This window comes from Erythrolamprus reginae, chromosome 1 (assembly GCF_031021105.1).
Source record: "Erythrolamprus reginae isolate rEryReg1 chromosome 1, rEryReg1.hap1, whole genome shotgun sequence".
NCBI lineage: Eukaryota > Metazoa > Chordata > Lepidosauria > Squamata > Dipsadidae > Erythrolamprus > Erythrolamprus reginae.
This window is the reverse complement of record NC_091950.1, coordinates 84,531,951-84,557,607: the sequence shown is the minus strand read 5'-3', so window position 1 is coordinate 84,557,607 and position 25,657 is coordinate 84,531,951. Positions and strand designations below refer to the sequence as shown.

Here is a 25,657-nt window from a genome sequence, read left to right as displayed (position 1 = left end):
TTTTTGAAGCTGTGGGAAGATTTCCCTGACTCTTTTCCTGTTTGTCTTGTTTTGGTTTTTTGTTTGAAGAACAACTCTGCATTTATGTGCTTGTACATGTGTATAATCCATGAGTTCAATTAAGAGAAGCATCTGTTGAGTTTATTTCTCACTGCCAAGAAAAAGCTGCAAATCAGGGGCATCTGCTCTGCTTTTTGTCAATGGTTTTTCATAATTTGTTCTACAAGACAAATGTTTAGGGACAGGAGGGTTCTATTTATTTCTGAGTTCCATCTTGATGATTGTTTGCCTCAAATGGTTGTCAAGGAGACCGATTAGGATTTTCAACTGATTTTCTTAAGAAAAGAATTAAACAGGAAAGCACACATGCGTAATGTTTTAAAAGGTAAACAAAATTGCATATAATTAAAACAAGAGCAAGCTAAAAAGATCCTTTGCAATTTTGTTATTACGGCTGCCATTAAAAGATAAAGCAAGAACATTTGCATTATTGCCTTAAAATACAGTAATTCCATGGGCTTAAATCTATATATTCCTGATAACTGAGCTGCAGTTCAAGCTAATAGCACATAGAACTTGTTTATTCTCTTTCTTCACTTCCATAATTTTAACAAGCTTAGCAAATCTGTCACATTTTTAGACGGATATTTTAACATTTTAGCTTGGCAGAACTTTGCCAAGGCAAACTGATCAAAGTTTTCTGCTGGTTGCTTTGCTGCTGTTAAAATAAATGCCCCAATATTGTAGCATGGATACAATAGAGCAAATCTAGGAATGGTAACACCAAAACTTCTAGTCTCCTTTATTATGTCCAATGGCAAACAGGAATCTGGTGACTCTTTTTAAAAACCAGTCAGATCAGGAGTGGGTTCTAACTTCACTTAACTTGGTTCACTTCCTCCTGCACTTTGTGGGTGCGTTTTGTGGGCCCGCACATGCAGTGCCAAAAAACCAGAAAGAAAATCCCCCCCACCAGGTCACTACTGGTTTGGGTGAGCTGGCCCAAACTGGGAGGAACCCTCTTCTGAATCAAATGCCATAAACCGTTGCAGATTTTGTCCTTGTTGCTGTCACATACAGTACAAACGTGGCTACTCTTCTGGAATTGTAATTTCTACCAATATGCTATTTGTGTTGGTGGAAACAGCAGTCGGGAAACACTCTCAGATAAACAGCAACCAGATGTACAGAATGAATGCAGAAAACAATGTAAAAAGTAATTATTTTATGTTATATCTCTTATTCTTATAGGAATGACGGTTACTTGCTTCCCTATATTACGGTAAATCTATTTCAGAATAGATGTTAACACAAGTACACCATGAATTCCAATTATAGTAGAAAAAAGCAAGAAAATCAGTTAAACAACTTGCATTTGTTAATAGAATATTAATTTGAGGTGTACTTTTATTAATGAATTGGATATTTTTCCTGTTACTATTTCTAGCAAAAACTATATATTTTATTCATATTGGTTTTTTTAAAGTCTATTATGTTTACAGGTTAAACTTTGTATCAAATGGGACATTCTGTAAATCAAATCACATATTGAGTTCATATTCTGAAATACTAATATTAGCAGTAATAAATTTCTATTATCTTACAAGCTTTGCTATGAGTGATCCTGTAAACACTGCACCATCATGAATCCAAATTATAACACAAGAAACCACACTAAAACTTTGCAGTAGCAAGAATGTATCTTCATTATTTGGAAAAAAAATAAAATTCAAACTTTGCCATCACATAAAAACATGACATATGTAATAAACATATTTACACTTCTGTTTCTGATTATAAATATACATTATATACAAAATAATGTTACAAAATGTAGAAAGTTCAGTGCTTCTGATTTTTACTTTAAATTATTGAAATGCTAGGCTTCAAAATAAACTACAGACAAACACTAATATAAACCATATTATTGATTTCTGAAGTTCCTCTTCATAATGGACTTGTGTGGTCAGACCAAAATGTCAGTAGTGAACATGCCAAGCAAGAATTTGATTGCACAGTTCAAGGCTGGAGATGGATTAATTCAGCCTGGGATTTTCAAGGTCAGGAACATTGCTCTTCCATCACAGAAAACACGATTCCAACTTCCTTGACTGAAAATTTGCTTCCTCTCTCTGCTTCCGCCATATTCTCTTTCCCACAGTACTTGTTTATCGCTATGAACAGCACTTCCTATCTGAAATGTCTATTATTATTGCTGTAAATGTACAAGAGAGTCTATGTCAATTCTGAACTTCCAGTTCAGAACTGCTCCTTTGGATTCAAAAACTTAAAGATATTCCTTTCTCTGTAGCAAAGTGAAGAAAGAAACAAACAGATCAAACTAAGGGCTTTATAGTTCCCATTTGCTACATAATGGATTTTCCCACCATCATCACCACCACCAAAGTCCCCTTTCCTTTGTAGCTTAGTCTTTGTCAGGTGTTTAGAAACAAAAAATTCAATTTAATCAGTGTGGGAGTTTCTGCAGCATGTAATAGAATGGCAGGATCATAAACACTTGCCTGGTTGTAAAAGAAAAAAAAACACCATAATGGTGCAATCTTCCAGATTATCTGCAGTGGAAAGGACGGAGATCTCCAAGAGAAAAATCCTTTCCTTATACTGTACATGTAACACAGAAAAACACACTTTTGTTTATGGTGACTAGTAGTGCAAAAGTCATGAAAACAGATGATTGATTTGAAACGCACTTATAAGGCTTTCAGGGAGCCCTGGGCTTCAGTTTCCTCTCATGAAAGAGAAAAGTCATTCTCTCTTGGATCAGATTATGTCTGGGGAGGTTGCTGTGATTCACAAAAAGAACAAATCCCAGTTTCTGCTCAGTTCACCAAAGCAGTATCCAAAGAGGCAAAATGCCAGTTCAGTAGCCATGTTCCTTAAGTTGTCTGTGAGTAATAAATGGGGATGGGGGGGGGGGGGAGGAAGGGTTAAATACAGAAGCAACAATACTGCTTGGGTGCTGGAGGGGGAAGGCTGATGGGTCTTGATTTGGGCTCTCTAGATTCTCAGACACGCTTTTAGGCACTTCCAAATCCAGAAGGAAAAAAAATGGTGACATTTATTCTAAATTCTTTTTCTGCATAGAAAAATATGTTTCTTCATTCTTCTCACAGTGACGATTAACTCTGTGATAATGTCAAGGGCCTTTATGCTGACAGGCACATTTCAAGACTTAAGTTCTGGAAAGTCATACAACTGCCCATGAGCAACTGGCATGTCGTTTCAAAGGCTACTAAGAGACACTTCGTCTTTCCCCTGCTAGTAGTCAGTTACATTCCTCCTATTAGACTTCAAAATAAGGAAACAGGGGGCAAAAAGGTATATTGCATCTTTTAAATTCACAGTCTGTCCAGTTCACCCACTTCCATCCACTCCTCCTCCTGAGAGCAGCAAATTGCATATAATAAAAAAAAAACCCCAAGTCCAATCCAATTTTGAATTGTAAACAATGTAGTAGGAATGTCCACTTTGTGGCATCTCTAGAACTGAGGTGCAAACAGAGCAGCTTTCACTCTTATACCTGCCATAAATATAGGAGAGGGAGGGAGAGAGAGAAACAGACATTGCAATTAACCCAATACAAAAGTAAATTTATGTATAACAGATATAATACAATCATTGACCTAAATAGTTTCAATGTATTATTTTAGTAGCTGGGGAAGGTTCTTTATGATTTGTAAGTTCCACCTTCACCCATGTAGCTTTTTATTTAAACTGTCTTATATAATCAATGCTTTAATTGTTGAATTCTTGTATCCTTACTACCTAAACTCTGATTCAGAATCTTAGATTCAAAGATGGTATTATGTAACAGAGTTATTTTTATGATCACACAAGTGATTTTCCCCAATTTCCTCTTTCTCCTCTGGCCCTCTTGGGTCACATGATCCCTTGCCATTCTGAAGATCCCTCCAATTACCATCCACAACTTTTCATGGGTTACAGCAGAGGTCTTCAAACTTGGCAACTTGAAGACTTATGGACTTCAACTCCCAAAATCCCAGAATTCTGGGAGTTGAAGTCCACAAGTCTTCAAGTTGCCAAGTTTGGGGACCCATGGGTTACAGGATCCAACACAGGAGTGTGGGGAAAAAATTCACAATCACAGAATTTGAATTTAATATTTTGTTGAATCATTTATTGGGGTTATCATAAGCAATATTTAATAAGCTTGTCTACGTTGAAAACACCAAGTTGCATTGCTCTCTTTTCTTTTTGAATGTCACATTTCTGAACATTATTCAGAGCAAAGATCACATTTCTGTAGGCAAGGTACATACCTCTGTAGCTATAATACATTCATTCCGCTCTTCTGTTATTACAAAAACAGACTGGTACATTGAATCCCTTGGAGAGCATATTGCTGATATTCTACATTCTGGTTTTTCACTGTTGAAAAATAAGATAAAATACATGGTGAAACTTCAGAACCAATGTCAAAGCTTTATATTACAAGACATGAAAAAAGGATATTGTAGGAAAGTTGTGGTTGAAAGAAAAAAGGCACTGTGGCATGAGAGACAGAAGATTATAAGAACCACCAGTTCCTTGCACATTCTAGATTTATTCTTTTTCATGTCTGTACAGTGGAAACTAATGGCACTTATAGTTTCTATCAACACCGCTCTCTGTCACCTTATATTTGACAAAACAAAAGCTGTGAACTTGGACACACTTGAGTAAGACTAAAACCTGTTTCTCTTTTCAAAACACAAGTTCAATTAGAATAAGGAGAAGCTGTACTCATCATTGAATGTCCTTGAAGTTACCTTTCATACACAAAATAAATGACTGCAAAGGACTAATTGAAAGGAAAACACTATGATTTTTTAAACAAAAAGATTGTCTAAACATGTGATATATTGCAGCCTGGCTCAAATTTCAGGAATTTCTTGAAGGAGTAATGTCATAGAATGTAGACTTCAGGAACTCTTGTAATATGGAAAACTTCTGTTTAAACCTATACATCATCAAAATGATGAGACTAGCACAATAGTAAGAAAAACTAGTTCAGATTGTTCATATTATTACACTGGAAAATAGATTAACCTGATTTTAGTGTTAAAAAGAGGACAGAATTGCACCAAATTCATTTCCAGTATTTGGTTTACAGGTAGTCTTTGACTTTTTGCAGTTGGTTTAATAACTGTTTAAAGTTATAATAGACTTCAGAAAACCTATTTACACCCTGTCCTTAAAGTTACAATTGATGTGCATAACCCTGTGATCACTACACTAACATTTTGGGTGCTTGGCATATTTATGAACAATTGCAAGATCCCACAGTCATGTGACTTTGATTTGCAATGTATACCCAGTGCTGGATTTGGTTAATGACGTGATTCACTTAATGATCACAGAATTAACTGAAGGACCACAATGACACACTTTATAACAATAATAAAATCAAGTCAAAAAACAAAAACAATAATAAAATCAAGTCCAGCCACTTGTCTACAATGGACAGGGAGGGGAGTGGCTTTTGTGAACTGAATACATCATTCCTTATTTTTATTCTAGTTCTGCTATGAACCATGGAATTAGTGAATTCCTATTCACAGCAGTATCATTTCTAACCTAAGATGGGCTACAATATAGTAATGCCATGATAACTTAAACAAAGATGATAGAGAAAGAAATGCCAATAAAATGGTATTTAAAAACCAATACTATAGAATTCAAGCTTATATAGAATATTTTCTCATGTTGGAAGTATTTCTTGTTCTAATTAGAAAAATAAGCTATTTTCAAAACATGGACAATTAGTTTTCTTGTAATAATGAAGAATTAGTATACTAATTAGCATACAAAAAGCTAAAAATATCAAAGACAGATATTTTCATCTATATTTTCAGACTAATTTGTTCCTTTGTGAGAATTTTACACTAAGATACAACCTTTATTCTTTATAGTTTTAATAGTGCAAATAAGTTAATCTTCTAAATGAAATTTTCATACCTGCATAACCAGAAGGGTGATTTCTCTCCTATACACTTTTCACTTTTATGGTATTTATCTTCCTGAGTTCCTCTATTTGTCAGTTCCTTCACCAAGTTATAATCCAATGCATGGTTTTTAAGTTTGTAGTTTGATTTCTCCAGTATGCAATCAATTTCAAGATCTTTATTTTTATTGGTGTTTTTAAGCTGAGAAGCCGGGATGAGATTTTCCTTCTGGAAGTCAGACACGTTGTTCATAGTTTCTGAATTTTGTTCTGGGTGCCTCTGCATCTGTCGGATGACTATGGCTATCATGCAGCACAGGATGAGGAGAGCTACCAACCCAACTCCCATGGATATAGCCACCCAGGGAACTGGCTTAGGAGATGGTGGAAGAGTGCTCGTCACAGGATTCACTGCAAATTCACAGTGGATGCCCAGGAAGCCAGGCTGACAGTGGCATTCAAAGCTTTTAGTGTAAAGCCCAATGTAGCATGTCCCCCCATTTTGGCAGGGTCCGGAAGAACAACCATCTCTAGTTCTAATTTCACAATTTTTGCCAGTGAAGCCTGGCAAGCAAGTACATTTGTAATCATGAGTAGCATCAAGATCTTGACAGGATCCTCCATGGGAACAGGGATTTCTTGAGCATCTGCTGATGTATATCTCACACGTCTGACCAGAGAAGCCTGGACGGCAGCGACATACACGCTGTTGGCCCATTACAAAGCACTGCCCACCTACACAAGGAGAAAAGGCCTTTTTAGTGCTCAACAAAGCATTGCACTGATTACAATAGCACAAAGAGGAGGAATGTCCAGCTACAAATTAAAAACCAAACTAGATTATTCAATTTTGGAAATAACTTCTTAAAACAAACCAGAATGCCCTTCCTGTTCCATGGTCTTAAATCTTCTTCCCTCTTTGCATTTTTAAACAAAATCTTCAAAAGATGAGTGTACATACAATTTGGTTCTACAGATTTGCTTCTATGATCCTTCTGGATGTCCTGTGTATATTGTCTTGGTTTCACTAATCAATTATTGAATCTGTTTCTTATCCTACACAATTAAAGTGAACAAAGGCTCTCACGAGATGTATCTATAGTGCCTGAGGACATTTTGGAGAGTTGAACTTAGTTTAGGGCAGTGTTTCTCAAATAGTGGGGCATGCACTCCTAGGGGGCTTGGAGCGGTGCCGGAGGGGTGTATTGTCCATGAGCACCACCATCTTCGTTGGGGAATTTTCTTTGCCCAAAGCCCAATGGACGATTGGTTGATTAGCTCCTCAGCTGTGTTTCGGGCTGGATCATGCTACTGAGCATGCGCAGAAATGAAATTGCACAGGGGGAAAGTGCATGAAACATCACAATGTGAAGTAAGTGGAACCCATCCCTGTAACAACCCCTTAAGAGACTTTTGTCAGTTAGTAAGTATGTCTATCCATGATCATGTTTCTTGCCTTAAAATATGGATGGGCAATGTTTTTAATGGCTGAAGCTGAATGTCCAGAGCCTGCAGTGCAAAGAAGGTGGGAGCCAGAACTGTCTGTTTTTTTCTCTATTGTAGGAGGTGATGTTTCGGACTTTTCTTGGCTCTGTTTTGGGATTTTGGATAGAAATAAATCCAAGGCTTGCTCTCTAGCTCAGAAAATTATAATATTCTATGCAATCAATAAAACAAGGATTGTACATAGAGCAATATAGGACCTCTGAAAAATATAAGCATGCATGTGTACTCAGTACAGTACTTGGTTTGGGCCACTTTTACAGCAATTACAGCTCAATGCGGCGTGGCATGGAAGCTGTCAGCCTGTGGCACTGCTGAGTCATTATGGAAGACTAGGATGCTTCAATAGCAGCCTTCAGCTCTTCTGCATTGTTCAGTCTCATATCTCTCATCTTTCTCTTGGCAATGCCCCATATAGGGTTCAGGTCAGGCGGGTTTGCTGGCCAATCAAGCACTGTAAACCCATGGGCACTGAACCAGGTTTTGGTGCTTTTGCCAGTGTATCAACACCAGCAGAGGACATGGCTTGCCAAATCAACAGACTCTGGAAACTTCACACTAAACTTCAAGCATCTTGCAGTGTGTGCCTCTCCATTCTTCCTCCACACTCTGGGTCCTTGGGTTTCCAAATAAGATGCAAAAGTTTCCACAGTCTGTGTTGATTTGGGGTTTTCTGAGATTGTGGATTTAGGGTTTTCATGAGCTATACACCATAATCATCACAACTATGACAAATTGAACTATCTTGCCTTGCTTGTAATGAACCTCTCTCTGAATTTTTGCATGATATTCTATTTTTTAAAGTTTCACCTGTACATTTGCCCCCTCTTTTTTACAGAGATTGCGAGTATCAGGAAAAACCTACATTATCTTTTTTGTCCTTGTTATTTTTGTTGAGTCATTCTACTTAGGCCCTTAAGAGACACCATGAAAAAAATATTTAACAGGGATGAAAAGAAAGGAGGAGAGAGATGGATATAACGAGACAAACATAAGTCTCCTGAAAGCGAAGATGAGGAAATATGATGAAACGTATGTACGCTTGGCATCACTGTGACTATGGTGGGAAAGACTGGTATATTTAACTGGGTCTAAAAATGTTGGCAGCGGATAGCATGAATCCAAATAAATTAAGGCATCACTTAATTTGTAAATAAGCCAGAGACAGAGCCACAGGCTGAAATGCTGGACTGCTTCCTGGTTGAGAATGGGCTAAAGTGGGAGAACTGCATTGGTGTTTGCAGTGATAATGCACAGACCATGGCAGGGATGAGAAAAGGACTTTGGGCACTCATCAATAAGGCCTGGCCTAATGCTGAGTGGACACACTGTTTTATACACAGAGAAGCACTGACATCAAGGCACCTTTCCTCTGAATTAAGTGAGGTTATGACTGACATTGTAGGTGTAGTTAATTTTATAAAGACCAGACCACTAAAAAGATGAGTCTTCTCTGATATCTGCGAGGAGATGGGAGCTGAACATCAAGCAAGGTGGCTATTACGAGGAAAAGTCTTGTCCTGAGTTCTTGAGCTCAGAGAGCAGATAAGGATGTTTTTGGGGCAGGAGCACAAATATGACCTCGCATAAAAATTTAGTAATGAGGACTTCCTGGCAAAACTGGCCTATCTGAATGACATATTTGGAAATCTAAATGAACTAAATCTACAGTTTCAAAGGAAAGATAAACACCTCCCTCAGGTCACAGACAAGATCAGCTTTTTTTACTCGAAAGCTTGGAATGTGGGACAGGCGACTTGATGAAGGAAATACTGATTCATTCGAGGACCTGCATGAATTTCTTGACTCTACTGACTATGATGCCACCTCCGTGATTCCTTATTTCATATTTCATCACTGGTGGAATTCTTTAAAAAGTACTTCCTTGAAAACAGTTCCCAGTATGATTGGTGACAGATCCTTTCAATGCACCAGCTCCAACTGGTTTCAGCTCTGTAGAGCTGGAGCTGAGAGCTGCAGTATCAGGCTTCAAACGCTGCTTCGAAAAGCTGTGCACTGCCATTAATCATGACTTCCTCATTTTGATTAAAAAAACAAGCACAAATTGTTTTATTCATTTCTTGTTTTATAGATCAAAGTGTTTTATATATTGTGGTCCTAAGTTAATGTTGCTGATCAATTTAAGTTTATTATTATTTATTGATTATATTTAATTTTATTTTTCAGTATCAAATGGTCAGCTTAAATAAGGACTGATTTTTTTATGTCAGGCAAATTGATGCACTAAGTCTTTTCTGTTACAGATAAATAAACAATGTTAATGAAGTTATTATTTGTTGTAAATTGATCTATATTTTTCTTTTTTCTTTTTTCTTTCTTTAATGTTAATAAGGATATAACGTTATGCAGAGTTCTGCTTATAACAATTTTATAGACAAATCACTATTTACAGTTGCGATGGAGAGTTAGGGCACGCAAAATGTTTATTTCTTCCTAAGGGAGCGGTAACAAAAAATAATTGAGAAGCACAGGTTTAGGGGAAAATAGGATAAATGGCAGATCTATGATATAATTCAAAGTTTGGGGATGTTTTATTCTAAATGCCTTTCCTTGAAGTTTTCAGTGAAGGTAGAATTAGGAATGAACATCCCGTTTCATTTAAAGATATGTTTATTTTTTAAAAATCCACTTGTCCAAATTCAAAAAACTATACATGTGTTTTAGTTGTTTCTTGACATGGCCACTATAGCCTAATGAAATGAGAATATATATGTATATATGCATGCAAAGTTACAAAACACTCCTTTATCCGTTAATTACCGTATCTTAATTAAAAACATCTAAAAAGCATCCATGGAAGATAAGGATTAACAGTTTGTCAAGATGTTTAGAAAATTCATAAGTAATGAAAATAAGAAAATGAAACTGGCATGCTAGAAATGAAACCAAAAGCAAATTAAAGTTTCTTTCGTGACCATTCTCAAGAACTAAGACGTCTTCTTATGGCTTACCATTAGCGCAGGGATTGTTGGTGCACCTGTCTACCTTTTTTTCACAATTGGATCCAGTAAATCCCATGGGGCAAAGGCAGGTGTAGCTGGTTCCTTTTTCTTTTTCCAGGCATGTTCCACCATTAAAACACGGAGACTCAAAACAAGTCAAGGTAGTATGCTCACAGTTAATGCCATCATATCCTGGGAAACATGTACATTTGTATTCGTTTCCTAAATCCTATAGGAATAAGCAAACAATATATATAAAATTTAGTTCCACGAAATAGCAGTTGTTTCAGATAACTAGTAAGTCAAAATAACCCAGATAGATAAAGCTAGTTTGCATAGGCACACATAACAGTTTAAAATAATATACTGTATAAATAACCGCCTAATAATGATATACTGATGGAGTATTGATTCATTGATTCACACATAATCCTATAAAAGAAATTGTATTTTATTTACATTAAGATTTGATTGTGATTCAATGAATGTGCAATCATCTGCTGCGAATGTAAAGGTAAAAATTTTAAGGTTCTGTAAATCAGAAAAATTGATACCTTAATGTTACATGAAAGTTCATAACACTAAATCCCTATTAAAGTAAACTGTCTGAAAGAAATATTTTATGCTCAGTTTACACTTGACAATTGCTGTAGATTATATATTTAGCTAATATTAAATACTGTATTCTGAATGAATACTGCTGTAAGAATCGTAAATTGGATACTCAAAATAACCTCTATTTTGTTTTAAAAGAGAAATTATTGGCAATAACATCCTTCAGATGTCAGGATGTCCCTGTTCCCTCGGTTATTACTAAGTAGCATAATAGAATAACATTATATGCAGGAATTGTTGATTTAAAAAAAACACTGCATGTTTTCAAACTAGTGAAATAAAATTGGACTAAAATATGACTGATGTAAAATATGAAAGGCCCCATGTAGACTGAAGAGACATAGAGTTATTGTTATATACTGTAGTAGACCTTTCCTAAGTGCCAGAAAAATAGTTTTAATAGGAACTGTGGTTGCGTGTACAGCTCCCAAGGCTTTCTGTAACACAGCAAGAATGCTCCTATTTTTGCATCATTTATATTTGCAATACTTTTAGCAGGCCACAGTATTTCTTTGACATTTTTCTTCCCTGGTAATTAGGAAGAAACTCCCAAGATGGTTCACATCTCTAAGTTTCTGGCCTGAAAATTTGGGATAAGCAATAGTTGTTAGAGGGACTCTCATTTTATTCTATCTCCTAGCTTCTGGGATTTCTCTCTCTCTAGAAGTCATCTTGGAACTACCTGCACAATGGCAATTTGTACTTTTTTCCCTTGTTGCAAAACAAAACAGGTGAGAAAATGAATAAAATGTTAAAAGTATTAGCAAAAGTGACAACTCTGCTCTGCCACTTCTCAATTCTGAAAAATGGAGAATATTCTGTACAGCTTTGGAAGCTCCTTGGCAGCCAGAAGATGAAGACATTAATGGGGTTGTATGAGTGGATTGGGTAAGCTTGAGGGCAAGCACAGTGGCAGTATATTGTTATGAATATATATTAATATAACTTAATGTGTGCAGTCTTGAAAAAGGAACTGGATGAAATAATAATGCCATTTTTACTTTCATAAATTAACTATTAGCATATAATTTGTCCTTACTGTGCAACTACCCCCATTTTTGCAGGGGCTGCTATCACATTCACTAATATTCCTTTCGCAGTCCTTGCCAGTGAACCCCTCTTTGCAAGAGCAGGTGTAGCTTCCTTGACCAGTGTTCATGCAGGTGGCTCCATTTTGGCAAGGTTTGTGATGGGTACAATAATTCAGATCTAACAAGAAACAAAGCACAAAAGAAAACTACCAGTCAATCAATCAAGATCAGACATTCCGAAGAAGAAATATTAAAAACACAGCAAGACATAATGATTTGGGCCAAAACATATTTGCCTGAAAGTTTTTTGCTTAGCTGTATATGCCTTCATTACTGTTTACTAAGACTATCGCCCCGAGTCTACGGAGAGGGGCGGCATACAAATCTAATTAATAATAATAATAATAATAATAACAACAACAGCAACAACAACATAATAATAAATAACATGATAATAAAATAATAAAATAATAATTATAATTATAATTACAGAAAATGCTTCAAACCCCACCCCCCAAATTTGTCCAAGGCAATTACTTTAGTTATTTTTACTCTTGACCCTGACAAGACAAATGTAGACATTTTCCAAGTGTAGATACGTAAGTAAGTAAGTACCGTAAGTAAGTAAAGCAAGGAAACAAAAGGAACAACTTAGTTTGAAGCCTTCATTTTTACATTAAATCAAATGCGAATAAAGAGACAAGGAGATAGACAAAGAGCATTTAGTACAATTAGTATATCCAGGGTGAGATGGTATCTGAATGGTGCCTTTAATAATGAAAGCATACAAGCAGCATTCCATCTGCTGGAGCAAATCTTAACAATAGAAGGGGACAGTCAAAGCCAACATATTAGGAATAGATGTCTGTGTAGCTCCAAGGATGGTTTAATTCTGAAAACTAACCTAAACCAAAAAAACTGTATAAACAGTATTAATACACCAGGAGCCATCCTTTACTTCTGTATGTCTTGATTGATTTGCAATAATGGAATTTAAAGATTTCATTAAAAAATACCATTGTATTTTCTTCTTAGTGTTGTCTGGTTGCTTATTTTTCATAATGTAAGTCACTTAAGTTACATAATGAAGCTATCAATGCAGGATAATCATTTCTCACATACAGTAGGCCTGATGTTAATTAGAACTAAGAAGGAATTACTGGACTAAGATGACCCCCTTGGTTTTTATGCCTGAAGGAGAATTAGAACCTAGGTCTCCCTAACTTCTATTCCAGCACCTTAGCTACACCACCAGACTGGCTCTCAAATGCCAACAATATCTGACTCATAAAAACCACCCTACAAGGTCATATATACTTCAACAAAACAAACTTTCCTTGATAATGTTTCTGGATATATTTCTAGGTACTTCAAAAAGATTGGATGAGGACCAAGCCTTGTCTTCAGGAAAAGCAAACTATAAATGTTGTTTGATCAAGTGTTGCTCATTCCTCAAAATCATACTATAAATTGCTGTCAAACAAATCTTTAGTGCAAATAATAGCTTCGTCAATTCACTTTATTTTCTCTCAAATCCAGAGTTCAAGCAACATACTGCATCTCTAAATTATCTGTTGTAGGTGGTCATACAAACATTTTCAGTCTTTGGGAAGATGTTGAAGAAAATTAGTGTTATGCGAGTCTTAATTATTTACTATAGATATAATAGTCAGATACAATGAATAATCAACAGCATCACTGTACTAGTCAACCTGACTCAGAGGGAAAATTGAGTTTAAAAAGGTGTCAGAGAACATCTGAGAGCAGTACAGATTGATCATTAAAAAAAAAAAATAGTTTTGAAAGCCAAGGAACTGAAATTGTCCTTGTCAGTATCAAAACAAATTGGAAGAATGGGATCTGAAATGAAAGGAAGTCTAGCAGAGAGAACTTTATTATTATTAATTATATTATTATTATTATTATTATTATTATTATTATTATTAATTAGATTTGTATGCTGCCCCTCTCCGGAGACTCGGAGCGGCTCACAACAAGAAAAAGAGTACAAATCCATTAATTAAAACAATTTAAACAACTCAACCCAAATGCTTAGAAGAAAAGGCAGTGAAATTTAATCCCAGTTGTAGGAAAGGGAGGAAATTTCTGGGACCTGCAGCAGTGTTTTTTTCTGAGAGAAAAAAAATCTGCATCACCAAACTTGCTTTAGAATTTGTCAGAATGAGTATACTAACTTCAATGGAGATTAGAGGCATATCTGCACCATTAAATTGTTCCATCATGAATAGAAATGCCCTCCAATCATTTTTGGAAGATGACATAATCCTCAACTCCTTCCAGTGTGTTTTCCTGTTCCATGTTAAAAAGTATTGTTCTCCATCTTTTGCCAGGTCAAAAGCATTTTATCTGCTGCACTTCACTTCCTTCTAGGCAATCCCTCACTCTTAGATTATTGCATGTAGTGCCAGGAATATCCCCCTTCATCTGGGTTTGTGGTCATTGCCCTGCAGCTCTCTAACCTCAGCTAAAAACTCCTGTTAGCTAAAGACTCCTAGACTATTGTTTCAAATTCTAGCATGTATGAATGTGTGTGTGTGTGTGTGTGTGTGTGTCTGTCATCTATCAATCATCTATAATCTATCTTATCTATCGTTTATCTATCTTCAGAGCTATTTTTCTATGTTAAAGAACACCCTACTGAAACACTGGAATGTGCTTTCTTTTTCCCCACCCAGTTCTCAAATGATTAATTAATATTTAAGATAGCTTAGAATCTGCATGGAATAAGAACACATCAAGGGGGTACCTTGTACCGTATATGCTTTACAATTCTGTTTCCCATATCTGGCAACTTTAAGATGTGTGGACTTCAGCTCCCAGAATTACCCTTGCTAGCATGTTTGCTAGGAAATTCTAGGAATTGAAGTCCACACATCTTAAAAGTTCTCAGGGTTCGGAAGCATCTCCTTCCTTAGAAGAATATAGTTCATCTTTTGAATAGACTTTAGTAGAAAATTGCAAATGCCAATTAACTCATGACTATGAAAATAAATTCTTAAGAAATTATAAATAGGTAGAAAAATAACTTTAATTATAAATGGAGGCACACATCATCTTGAAAAATGTATCTTTTTTTAGCTAAGGACATAACAGGTCATATATTTGTGCCAAACGGGTCCTTTTAAAAAGAATCTTAATTTAACAAAATATAACCTCAGGATTTGTTGTATAAAGCTATTTCCTCTTATATAACATAGAACCTGAGTCTGTTGCTTTTGATGGATGTTTTTGGCAGAAATGTTGACAGTTCAATTAAGTTCAAAAACTGCACATATAAACACACTTAATTTGCTTACAGGATTCTCCTAATTTGGATATAAATTATGGGCTACAATCATACCACACATTAAACTGCAAAAACCCCCACCAAACCCCATGTTAACCCTAACCAAGATTATTGTATGAATGCAGCCATTCAATTTTTACTCACTTGGCTAAGGATGTTATGTAAATACAGGTCAAATAGAATTTTTGTTGTGGGAGATGAGGCTGAATACTCAACATCTCTATTTTAAAGAAAAGAAATTATATAGAGCTTTGGCCAACTGTTCAAATAATGGAACTTTTCCTTCCTCACTTCCCTTCAGATAGCAGGAACCCAGTATCTGCTTGACAGAACTCCAACTTCCTGGTCATAGCTGGGAGGCAAGGAAAACTCTAGGCTACCATCGCATCCCATCCCTTATTTTAGATCCCATCCAAAATATTTTTAGAAGGCATATTTTTAAAAGAGAAAGTAGGAACACTTGTAATTCTTATCCACTAACCTTGATCACAGAAGAGGCCACCCCAGCCTTCATCACATAAGCATTTCCCTGGTTTTGTACACGTACCATGACGACAGCCCACATGAGGAATGCATTCATCACAATAGCGGCCCCGCCAGCCACTACGACAACTGGAAAGAAATTAAGAAGTTTTAACCTATCTGTAACAAGATTTAGTCCCAAGAAAGACAATGTTTTATGAAGGATGACAAGTGGAAGGGGGGGGGGATATTGGGATTTATACTTGAATTTTGGCTGTCACTATACTTACATGCATTCTCCTGGAATTTTGCAAAATCCACTTTTTTCTGAACACCCAGCTAAACAGATGGCTGCAAAAAGAAAAAATAAGATTCAAAACTTAATTCAAGGATACATTTCAATATATATTTAATCTGTATTCTGTTACTTTCCCTGTGAACACAATAGAAATTGTCCTCCCCGCTTTTCATTTTTATAACAATTCTGACAAGTCAGTAGCTGAGTAAACGTATGATTTGTAGTTTTATCCTGGGGAAAAAGTTTGGGGGGGCCCTGTGTTTTGTCTTAAAATGGAAGTCCCAAAGGTGCTTCTCAAAAGGCAGCTGGATTTTCTTGCATTTCCCCCCTTTGAAAACAGTTCCCTTTTCATCCAAGAAGCTTCTTTGTTTTTGGAACATTGATGTGCTCAAAATTATGTCCATGACCACAGAGCTTCCAAACAGATTTGTTCTACATAAAGCTGCACATTTAAATGCAGATTGTCAATCCTACACTGTATTTGATTTTTCTGGAAAGATATCTTCAAAAAACACAGCACCTGTATTGCTAGTAAATATAGAGTTCCTTTAGCCCTGAGACCATATTGTTTTCACAACAAACACAGACTTGATTTCCTCAACCCAGCTAAGTAGAACCTGGTTATAAAGTGTAAAATTTCAGCAACACCAGCACAAGCACTAGCTTTAGAGGACTAATGAGAATTGGACTGCTCACTTAGACTTTAGCTCTAAATCTAAATGTTTTTAGCAGTCAAAGCGAAAATGCCTAAAGTAAAACTGCTACTTTTTTCCTATCGTAAAGCTGTTTTCTTGGTTGGAAATATTTAGAAACAGCCTACATATCTTTCTGTAGCAAATATCAACAGTGTTAACTGCAACGTAATAGAACATCCTACATGGCTGAATAGCTGCTTTATCCCTAATGAAACTCCTTCAAGCCTCTCAAAGGTGCTTTTTCAAAAGGCAACTGGACAGTTTTTTCATCGAGGAAGAAAAAAACATTTCACTTCTCATTCAAAAAGTTTCATCAGGTGTGATGGTGGGGGTAGCAATAGCAATAGTACTTAGACTTAAATGGACTTAGTACTTGGGACCACTGATGGTGAACTTTTTCTGCACAGAGTGCCCAAACAGGAATCCAGAAACTTGAAGACCAGCTGGCCAGTGCGCGCATGCCTGTTTTTTGGGCCATTTTTAGGTCATTTTTAGGGCCGTTTTCCAGTGCTATTGTGCCCACGAAGACCAGCTGGCCAGTGCACATACTTGTGCCAGAAACCAGAAGAGCAGCTGCAATGGCACGTGTGCCCACACAGAGGACTCTGAGTGCCACATCCAGCATGTATACCATAGGTTCACCATCACAGACTTAAGAGCATATAGGTAGTACTCAATTTATAATAATTGGTTGATCAAATTACAACAGCCCTGAAAAATGTGACCTTTTTTGCCAGTTACAACCTTTGCAGCATCGCTATGATCCTGTGATTAAAGTTAAGATGTTCAGCGCAACTGTTGCTGTGCCCCAACAGGCACATGATCAACTTTTGTGACGTTCTGACAAGAAAAATCAATGGGGAAGTCAGATTCACTTAACAACTGTGTTACTAAGTTAACAATTGCAGTTATTCTCTTAACAACTTTGGCAAGAAAGGCTGCAAAATGGGGCCAAATTCACTTAACCAATGCCTCAGCCACAACAGAAATTATGAGCTCAGGTGGTTGTAAATTGAGGACTACTTGTAGACTTAATATGGAGTTAGCCCTTAGGCAATAGATGGAAGGATAGATACTGTCCTTCCAGTACCTAAGTTCTATCCTTCCATCCTCTACCCATCACAGCTGATGGAGTTTCTTGGATGAGAAGCCAAACATTTCCTTTAAACCCCTGGTTCCCAATGTGGGGCCCAGACCCCACCTTGGACAATTTCATTTTTAATTAGGGCAATTGGAACCTTGTTTAAACCTAGTTAATGGCCTTAGACTTCCTCTGCCTGAATAGTTCACTTTTTGAATAATAAGAATACATCATGGCCTCAGGATTTTAGAGGTGCTTATGTGCGTTTTAAAGGTTGCTTTAAACATATTAACGGGGTTGGAAGGAACCTTGTAGGTTATCTAGTCCCCCCCTCCAAGCAGGTTTTAACCTAGTTAATGGCCTTTTGAGCTTCCTCTGCCTGGGTACAATAATATGTCACGGGGAGGGGAGGCCTCAGGATTTTAGAGATGCTTAGGTGGGGCATGGCCGAAAAAAGGTTGCTTTAAACAGATTAAAGGAGTTGGAAGGGACCTTGTCCATGTAGGTCATCTAGCCGTCCCCCCCAGCCCCCACCCCTCCAAGCAGAAGAGCCTACACCATTTCTGGCAGATGGCTGCTACTTCTTCCTCAAGGAACCCCCCCCCCCCAGCCCAGTTGCCTTTTGAAAAAGCCCCTCTGAAACAACTATCACCTGGATGGCTGAGAATCTCCACTGCCACCCTTCCAGCCTCCATTACCGTTAGAGCAAAAACCTCCCCCTCCTCCCTCGCGCGCTTTCCTCACGACAGCAGGCGGCCCGCGCTCCCCTCCTCACCTTGTTATAGCCGCGCGCGAGCCACCAGGGGGAGCTCTTCCTCCTCGCCTGGCGTTTTCCATCCCCGCTACTCTCTGGCGAATTGGCAGAGCGGCAAATTACTTCTACTCACCCTCCGTGCAGTAGTTGCCCGTCCAGCCCTCCATGCAGACGAAGCTGCCGTCGGGTTGGCAAAGGTAGTGTCCGAAGTGGTCGTCCCGGCTCCTGCAGATGCGAGAGCAGTTATCGCCGTAGTAGTGCTCGTTGCAGATCACGCGGTAGGAGTAGCTGAGTTTGGCGCGCTGGTTGCTCTGCTCGTCTTGGGACCAGTCCTCGCCCACCGCCAGCGAGCGCTGGATCGCCATTTGGCTGATGAGCCATTTCCGAGCCGGGCTCTCGGGGCCTGCGAAGGATACTTTATGCATTAGCCATCTATAGGTAACCATGGTGCGCCCTCCTTTCCAGGAGACGCCACTTTACATCCATTGCCCACTTTCACGTGTAACAATTGTTGCAAACTCCTCGGCCTTTCTCCCACACGGATCTCTAGAAGGACAACCGACCAAGGAGTATCTTTACCAACTGCATCACTTGGCAGAAAGCAGTGCAAAGAGAAAATTATCCCTACATAACTCCACTGCTGAGAATTGCTTCTCTCGCTTAACTTCTCTCGGGTCGAAGCATCCTTTCCAGTAAGTGACTAGTGACAATTCCCCTCAAGAATTCCCCCATAATCGGGGCTGCCTTACTAGTATAGTAAAGCTGCTCTGGCATTAAGTAAGAGTGCATGCTTCAAGAGCTGGGAAGGGGTGTGCGTGTGAAGCAGTGTTGAAACCTATCTTGGCTGCCTGCACCCTTCCAATACAACGCAGGGAACTACCATTAGCAATGCCAATCCATGTTGTCCCTTTCCCTTGATGAACAACATATGGTGGGACAGCCTTAGTCATATTGCATCAACCCCGACAATGCTCTCTTGCTAACGCATTGTTTTAATTTATTACAAAGTATTTCCCAATTATCCTTCACTTTGTATGCCTTCTCCAGGGTTTTCTATAACACTCCCCTATAATGTCTGCCCAGACTTTATGTAACATGCTCCATCAGCTGATGCATTCCAGGGTTTGTTTAAAAAAAAAAAGTTTTCCAAATGGGATATTCTAATATAATTTAAAACGAAGAGCCTGAAATCCTGGTAATCCAATCCTTGTGATTTCCCACATTAAAAAAATCCACCAATTTGTCCCCGGCAGTTGTGGAGAAATGCTACCATTGTGATTAAATTCCAAGGATGGGGAAACTCTTTATAGTTCAAGCAATAACAGTCTGTAAAATAATGTTTCTTGTTCACACAGAATTGTATAAAATTCCTGAAATATGTAGGACTCAGCTACTTGGTTGCAGTTATTTTAGAAAAAAGAGTCCCTGGTTTTGTTTTGATTTTCGTTAAAAAAAAATAAAGCTAGTATTTTAAATTGCCTTCAGTATCCACTTTTCTCGGAGACGCTTTCAAAATAAGAGCTGTGCTGCTGTTGAAATATCCTTTTCCTTTATGTCAGAAAAACATCCCAAAGCCATTATTCCTCTTCCAAAGGGCGGAATTTGAAAAAGGTGTAAAATACAGGAAAAGGCAGTCAGGACTTCTTGGCAGCCTTGTCGTTTTCTCACCAAAGAGCTCCTTTCTTTCCCACGCCAAAAATAAACGGGAGGAAACACAATTGTGTGGAGATTAAGCCGAGGACAAAAATCAAAGCAAAACCCCGATCGAGATGCAGGGAAAGCACAGCTTTGGAGCTCGCGAATTAAAGCAAGCACCCCAAAAAACCCCGATACCCTAAAATTCTACGTGCACTCGAGATGTATTTATTTTAGCTTTGGTGGCAGCCGTTTTGGAACTACTGTATACCAAAATAATAATAATAATAATAATAATAATAATAAATAATAATAATAATAATAATAATAATAAAATATTTTCTAGGACTTATTTTAAATGTAACAGTAAAGGCAGCACACGGGCTCCCCCTAGCGGCCGCCGAGAGACATGATAAAATATTCACCTGTTGGATAATAACCTTCGGGGGCATACCAGGCTTCAATAATCAGCGAGAAAGTTCCCTGTTGGGCGAAAGGAAACAGTGAGAAAAAGCGGCGAATGGAAGGGATGGGAAAGGGCTTCGGGAACCCAACCGTGGCTAACGTATTTGCAAGGACTCTAAGGGCAGGTCACCTTCCGGAGGTGGGTAAAATGAGGACCCAAATTGTTGGGGGCAATAGGCTGACTCTCTGCAAACTGATTGGAGAGGGCTGGAAAAGCCCTGCAAAGCGGTATATAAGTCTAAATTCTCATGCTAGCCCTGCACAGCCCCGGGATGCGCGCTGCCAATGCCATTCCCGTTTTTTACGTTTCGCTCTACTTAATCCCAGGCATGTCTACAGGCTTTTGCAAACACGAGAAGGCAGGTTTTTTTGGCAGGACGCGGAGGGAAGGCAAGAATGCGCAGCTATGCAGCCTCCTCCTCCTCCCTCCCGCCCTCCCGTCCCAGGTCTCTTTGGAGGCGAGCTCTCACCGGCCAGGTAAAGTTAAAGGGCAGCTTGATGGGACTGCCGAAGCCCTCCGTCTCTTTGATGGCGAAGGAGTTGGTGCCCAGCACCGGCGTGGTGAGGCTGCCGAAGGTGCAGGCGCCCGGGGAGATCACCGCCTGGAAGTGTTTCAAGCAAACGCGAAAGAAGGTCCTGCAGCCGGCCCCGCACGGCTCTCCGCTGGCCAGGGAGCCCTGCCCGTTGACGAACTCGCGCAGCTCCAGCTGGAAGACGCCGGAGCCGCAGACCCGCTGCACAAAGAGAGAGAGGGACACAAAAGGGAGCCCCCCCTCCGGTCAGAGTTTTTCTCCTCCGGGCGGCAGAGACTTTCGCGCCCCCCCACCCTCATCTCCACCCAGGCCCGAACCGCCGCCGGCTGTGGGTCATTACCTGCAGCGGGAGCGCCAGAGCCAGCGCCAAGCCCAAGAGACGCAAAGCGGCCATCCTTTGCTGCTGCGCTGGGTTGGGTTGAGTTGGGTTGGATTGAGTTGAGTTGGGTTGGGTAGGACTGGGCGTCCTCGCCTTGTATTCCTCGGGGGTGTGTGTGTGTTGTTGTTGCAGGGATGCGCCTCTTGTTCTCGGGAGCCCCAAAGTGGTCGCGGCCGCAGGTTCGAGCCCGTGCAAGCAGCGGCTCTCCCTTCCGAACCCGCCCCAAACTTGGGAGAGGAGGGCAGCCGGGTTTATAATCCAAGCTCTTGGAAGCCAACCGGGTGGAAGCTCCGCGACGGCCGCCTTTCGATACCCTCGTGCAAGAGGCGAGGCGGCGGCGGGTCCCCGGGCGTCGCTGGTGACCGGTAAAGCTCCTCTTCCCCTGCCTCGCCGCACGCTCTCGCTCAAGCCAAGTAGGCGACTCGCTTCCTTTCGGCCGCCTATATAGCTGTGCAAAGCTCATTATGTAAACTGCCAGTCAAAGGCTCCGGAGATCCCGCCCACTTTTTTCATCTTTCAAGTGTGGGGCCTCCGAGAAAACCCAGAATGCCTGTGGGGGGGGGGGGGGGAGAGAGGGACTAATTCCCCCATCCACCCACCCCCACGAGGAACCCAGCTTGGTTCATTCGCCAGCCCAGCCTTCGTGGGGTTTTCCTCCTCTTTGAGGGTGGCTATTGAGGGAAGGGGGGAAGACCGGCCAAGGGTAGAGATGGAGAGTGGTGGGGTGGGTGGGAAGCGTGGGTAAACGAGGTAATGCCCGTTCCCGTTCCGTTTCCCTGCAAGTAGATAAATTTGGAGCTATGGTGCAGTGCTACAAGAGATGCCCATCTCTACCTTCCATCCTTCCCAGGTGAATAAAATGAGGACCCAGATTGTTTGGGGGCAATTTGGCTGATTCTGTACAGAGAGGGCTGTAAAAGCACTACGAAGCGGTGTGTAAGTCTAAATGCTCTTACTCTTGCTACTTGTAGGTGCAACGCCTCCGCCCAAAGCCCAGCCATGGAGAAATTTAAGCTGAGCTCCTGAGAAACTGAAAGGACGGTGTGATTGATAGGCTTTCGCTCCCGCGACAATTTTGCGAGGGAGAGTACGCCCTTACCTGCCCTGCACGCGTTGGCCCCGAACTCCTGCGGGGGCTTCCTACTCTGAGCAGCTGGGCGCCAAAGGACAACTCTACAAACTGCGCCCTCTCCTCTCCGGAAGGGAATTGGCAAACGAAGCCAATTGCAAAGCGCTATGGACAGCTCTTTCTGAAGGGATTGCGCGGGGGTGGGGGAATTCACTCGCCGCTTCCGAACCCACCTTTCCCTGGCGTGGGAAACTCATTTTTTTCTCAAAAACCGCGCCAGTTGGAAAAGAAAAGGTGAAGGTGAAATATCCGATGGTTTACTTTCCCGGGGAGCAAAGAAGCCATGGATGGGGCGCCCACCCAGAGATGGGCTGCTGAGGTGGAACGGTGATATGTGCTCGCCTCCGTGGCTCTGAGTGCTAGCGGATGATGATGATGATGATGATGATGATAATAATAATAATAATAATAATAATAATAATAATAATAATAGTAATACAGACTTGGAAGGGACTTTGGAGGTCTTCTAGTCCAACCCTCTGCTTAGGCAGGAAACCCTACACTACTTCAGACAAATGTTTAGCCAACATCTGCTTAAAAACTTCCAGTGTTGGGGCATTCACAACTTCTGGAGGCAAACTGTTCCACTGGTCAACCGTTGTGACCATCAGGAAATTTCTCCTTAGTTCTAAGTTACTTCTCTCCTTGTTTAGTTTCCACCCACTGCTTCTTGTTCTACCCTCAGGAGATTTGGAGAATAAGTTGGCCCCTTGTTCTTTGTGGCAACCCCTGAGATATTGGATCACTGTTATCATGTCTCCTCCTGGTCCTTCTTTTCATTAAACTAGCCATGCCCAGGTCCTGCAACCATTCTTCATATGTTTTAGCCTCCAGTCCCCTAATCGTCTTTGTTGCTCTTCTCTGCATTTTTTGTTAGAGTCTCAATATCCTTTTTGCATCCTGGCAACTGAAACTGAATGCAGTATTCCATGTGGGGCCTTACCAAACCATTATAAAGTGGTATTAACACTTCACAATAATCTTGATTCTACCCATCTATTAATGCAGCCTAGAACTGTGTTGGTTTTTTGGGGCAGCTGCTGCACATTGCTGGCTTATATTTAAATGGTTGATCACTAGGACTGCATGTCTGCGCCGCGATTTTACTACCTGCCTAGGTACAGTAGCAGAATTGCGCTGGACTCTGCTAGCCCTCAGAGCCACGGGGGAGAGAGCACAGGTCACTGTCCCACCTCAGCAGCCCACCTCTGGCTCACCCTAGGACAGTCTTTCCCAACCTGGGCAACTTGAAGATATCTGGACTTCAACTCCCAGAATTCCCCATTCGCTGGCTGGGGAATTCTGGGAGTTGAAGTCCAGATATCTTCAAGTTGCCCAGGTTGGGAAACATTGCCCTAGGAGACAGCAGCAGCAGCAGCCCTGGGTTGAAAACAGCGGAAGGGGGAGGGGAAGGCTGAGCCCGGAGCCCTCCCCTCCTGCTCGTGCGTAACCGACCCAGGAAGGCTGGGCCCCGTCTCCTGGCTGCAGGCTGCTGCTTGCCTGCCAGTAAAGCCCCTCGGCCTGCCTGCAATGTGTGCTTTATTGTCGAGTCGCGTGTCCCTCATTAAAGCCAAGCACAGAGGCGGCCTTTCATGTGGCTTTTTATTTCAGCTTGTGGTTAAATAAGGGAGGGGGTGGGGGATGGGTGGGGGAACCGAGAAGATAAGCCTTCAGCTGTATGATAATGAGGCTGGGTCACCTTTCTGCCAGCGCTCAGTTCAAGGAGGTTTCAAGCCAGGCCCTTGCCTAACTTTAAAAATAAGTGGAAAAATAACTCAGTTGGCCCGCGTTCTTTCTTTATAGCTTGCAGAGCTGATTGGCAAAGCAACCTTGAGAGAATGGACACCCTTTTTCCTACACTGCTCAAAAAAAAATAAAGGGAACACTTAAACAACACGATATAACTCCAAGTAAATCAAACCTCTGTGAAATCAAACTGTCCATTTAGGAAGCAACACTGATTGACAATCAATTTCACATGCTGCTGTGCACATTCAACTTTGTACAGAGTAAAGTATTCCATGAGAATATTTCATTCATTCAAATCTAGGATGGGTTATTTGAGTCTTCCCTTTATTTTTTTTTAGCAGTATATTCACAAATATACATTTAAGTGTTACAGGTCTGTTAAACCAGTGTTTCCCAACCTTGGCAACTTGAAGATATCTGGACTTCAACTCCCAGAATTCCCCAGCCAGCATTTGCTGGCTGGGGAATTCTGGGAGTTGAAGTCCAGATATCTTCAAGTTGCCAAGGTTGGGAAACACTGTGTTAAACATCTCTGGCCATTGTGTACAAGAAGCCATTGTAATCCAAACGCAGGCAAGCACCCACACTTTGCAAGGATTTGGTCCCCCTGCTGGGATTTTCTGTAAGGCAAGGATTCAACCCCCCTTCCTTTCCCAACCCATTGAGTAACCTGGCCTCCTTTATCTTTTTAAAAGCTTGGGGGCAACCACTTTATCTAACACCTCCCCCTCCCCTCTTTTCCTTCCAATTCTGTTTGAGGACTCCTGGACAAGCTACCCTGCCTTTGGGGCGGAAAAGCAAAAGGCGTGGGGCTGGTTGAAGATGCAAAAAATGCGGCACACGCGCTTGATCTAATCGCTGGTTTTTAAAGACCTCAACAACGCCCGGAGGGCTGCCTAGAAAGCCTTTGCTTGAACTATAAAGCATTTCTCCATCCTTGGAATGTAATCGCAATGGAAGCATTTCCCCCACAACTGCCAGGGATAAGATAAACAGATTGCTTCTTTTTATTTGGGAAATCACCAGAATTGGATGACCAGGATTTCAGACCCCTTGGTTTAAATTATAGCAATAGCATTTAGACTTATTAGGG

The 25,657-nt window shown here is 40.3% G+C and overlaps 1 protein-coding gene across 1 annotated transcript; it reads right to left on the bottom strand.

The window, feature by feature from the left end:
• Nucleotides 1-1,681: 1,681 nt before the first annotated feature.
• DLL4 (delta like canonical Notch ligand 4) lies at nt 1,682-22,118 on the bottom strand. Its single transcript, XM_070757062.1, has 11 exons — nt 21,648-22,118; nt 21,245-21,508; nt 20,735-20,792; nt 18,808-19,077; nt 16,137-16,197; nt 15,866-15,996; nt 12,086-12,255; nt 10,441-10,660; nt 5,980-6,700; nt 4,302-4,410; nt 1,682-3,541 (listed from the first exon to the last, which is right to left on the bottom strand). Exons 1-11 carry the CDS (start codon nt 21,699-21,701, stop codon nt 3,536-3,538), a joined length of 2,064 nt encoding a protein of 687 aa, XP_070613163.1. The 5' UTR covers nt 21,702-22,118; the 3' UTR covers nt 1,682-3,535.
• Nucleotides 22,119-25,657: the final 3,539 nt, after the last annotated feature.

Coding starts and splice junctions, on each gene's coding strand:
- DLL4 (XM_070757062.1), bottom strand. CDS start 21,701: ATGGCCGCTTTGCGTCTCTTGGGCTTGGCGCTGGCTCTGGCGCTCCCG. Junction 16,198..18,807: donor GGGCAACTACTGCACGGAGG/GTGAGTAGAAGT, acceptor TTCTTTTTGCAG/CCATCTGTTTAGCTGGGTGT. Junction 12,256..15,865: donor TGGCCTCTTCTGTGATCAAG/GTTAGTGGATAA, acceptor GTTTCTTGTTAG/ATCTGAATTATTGTACCCAT.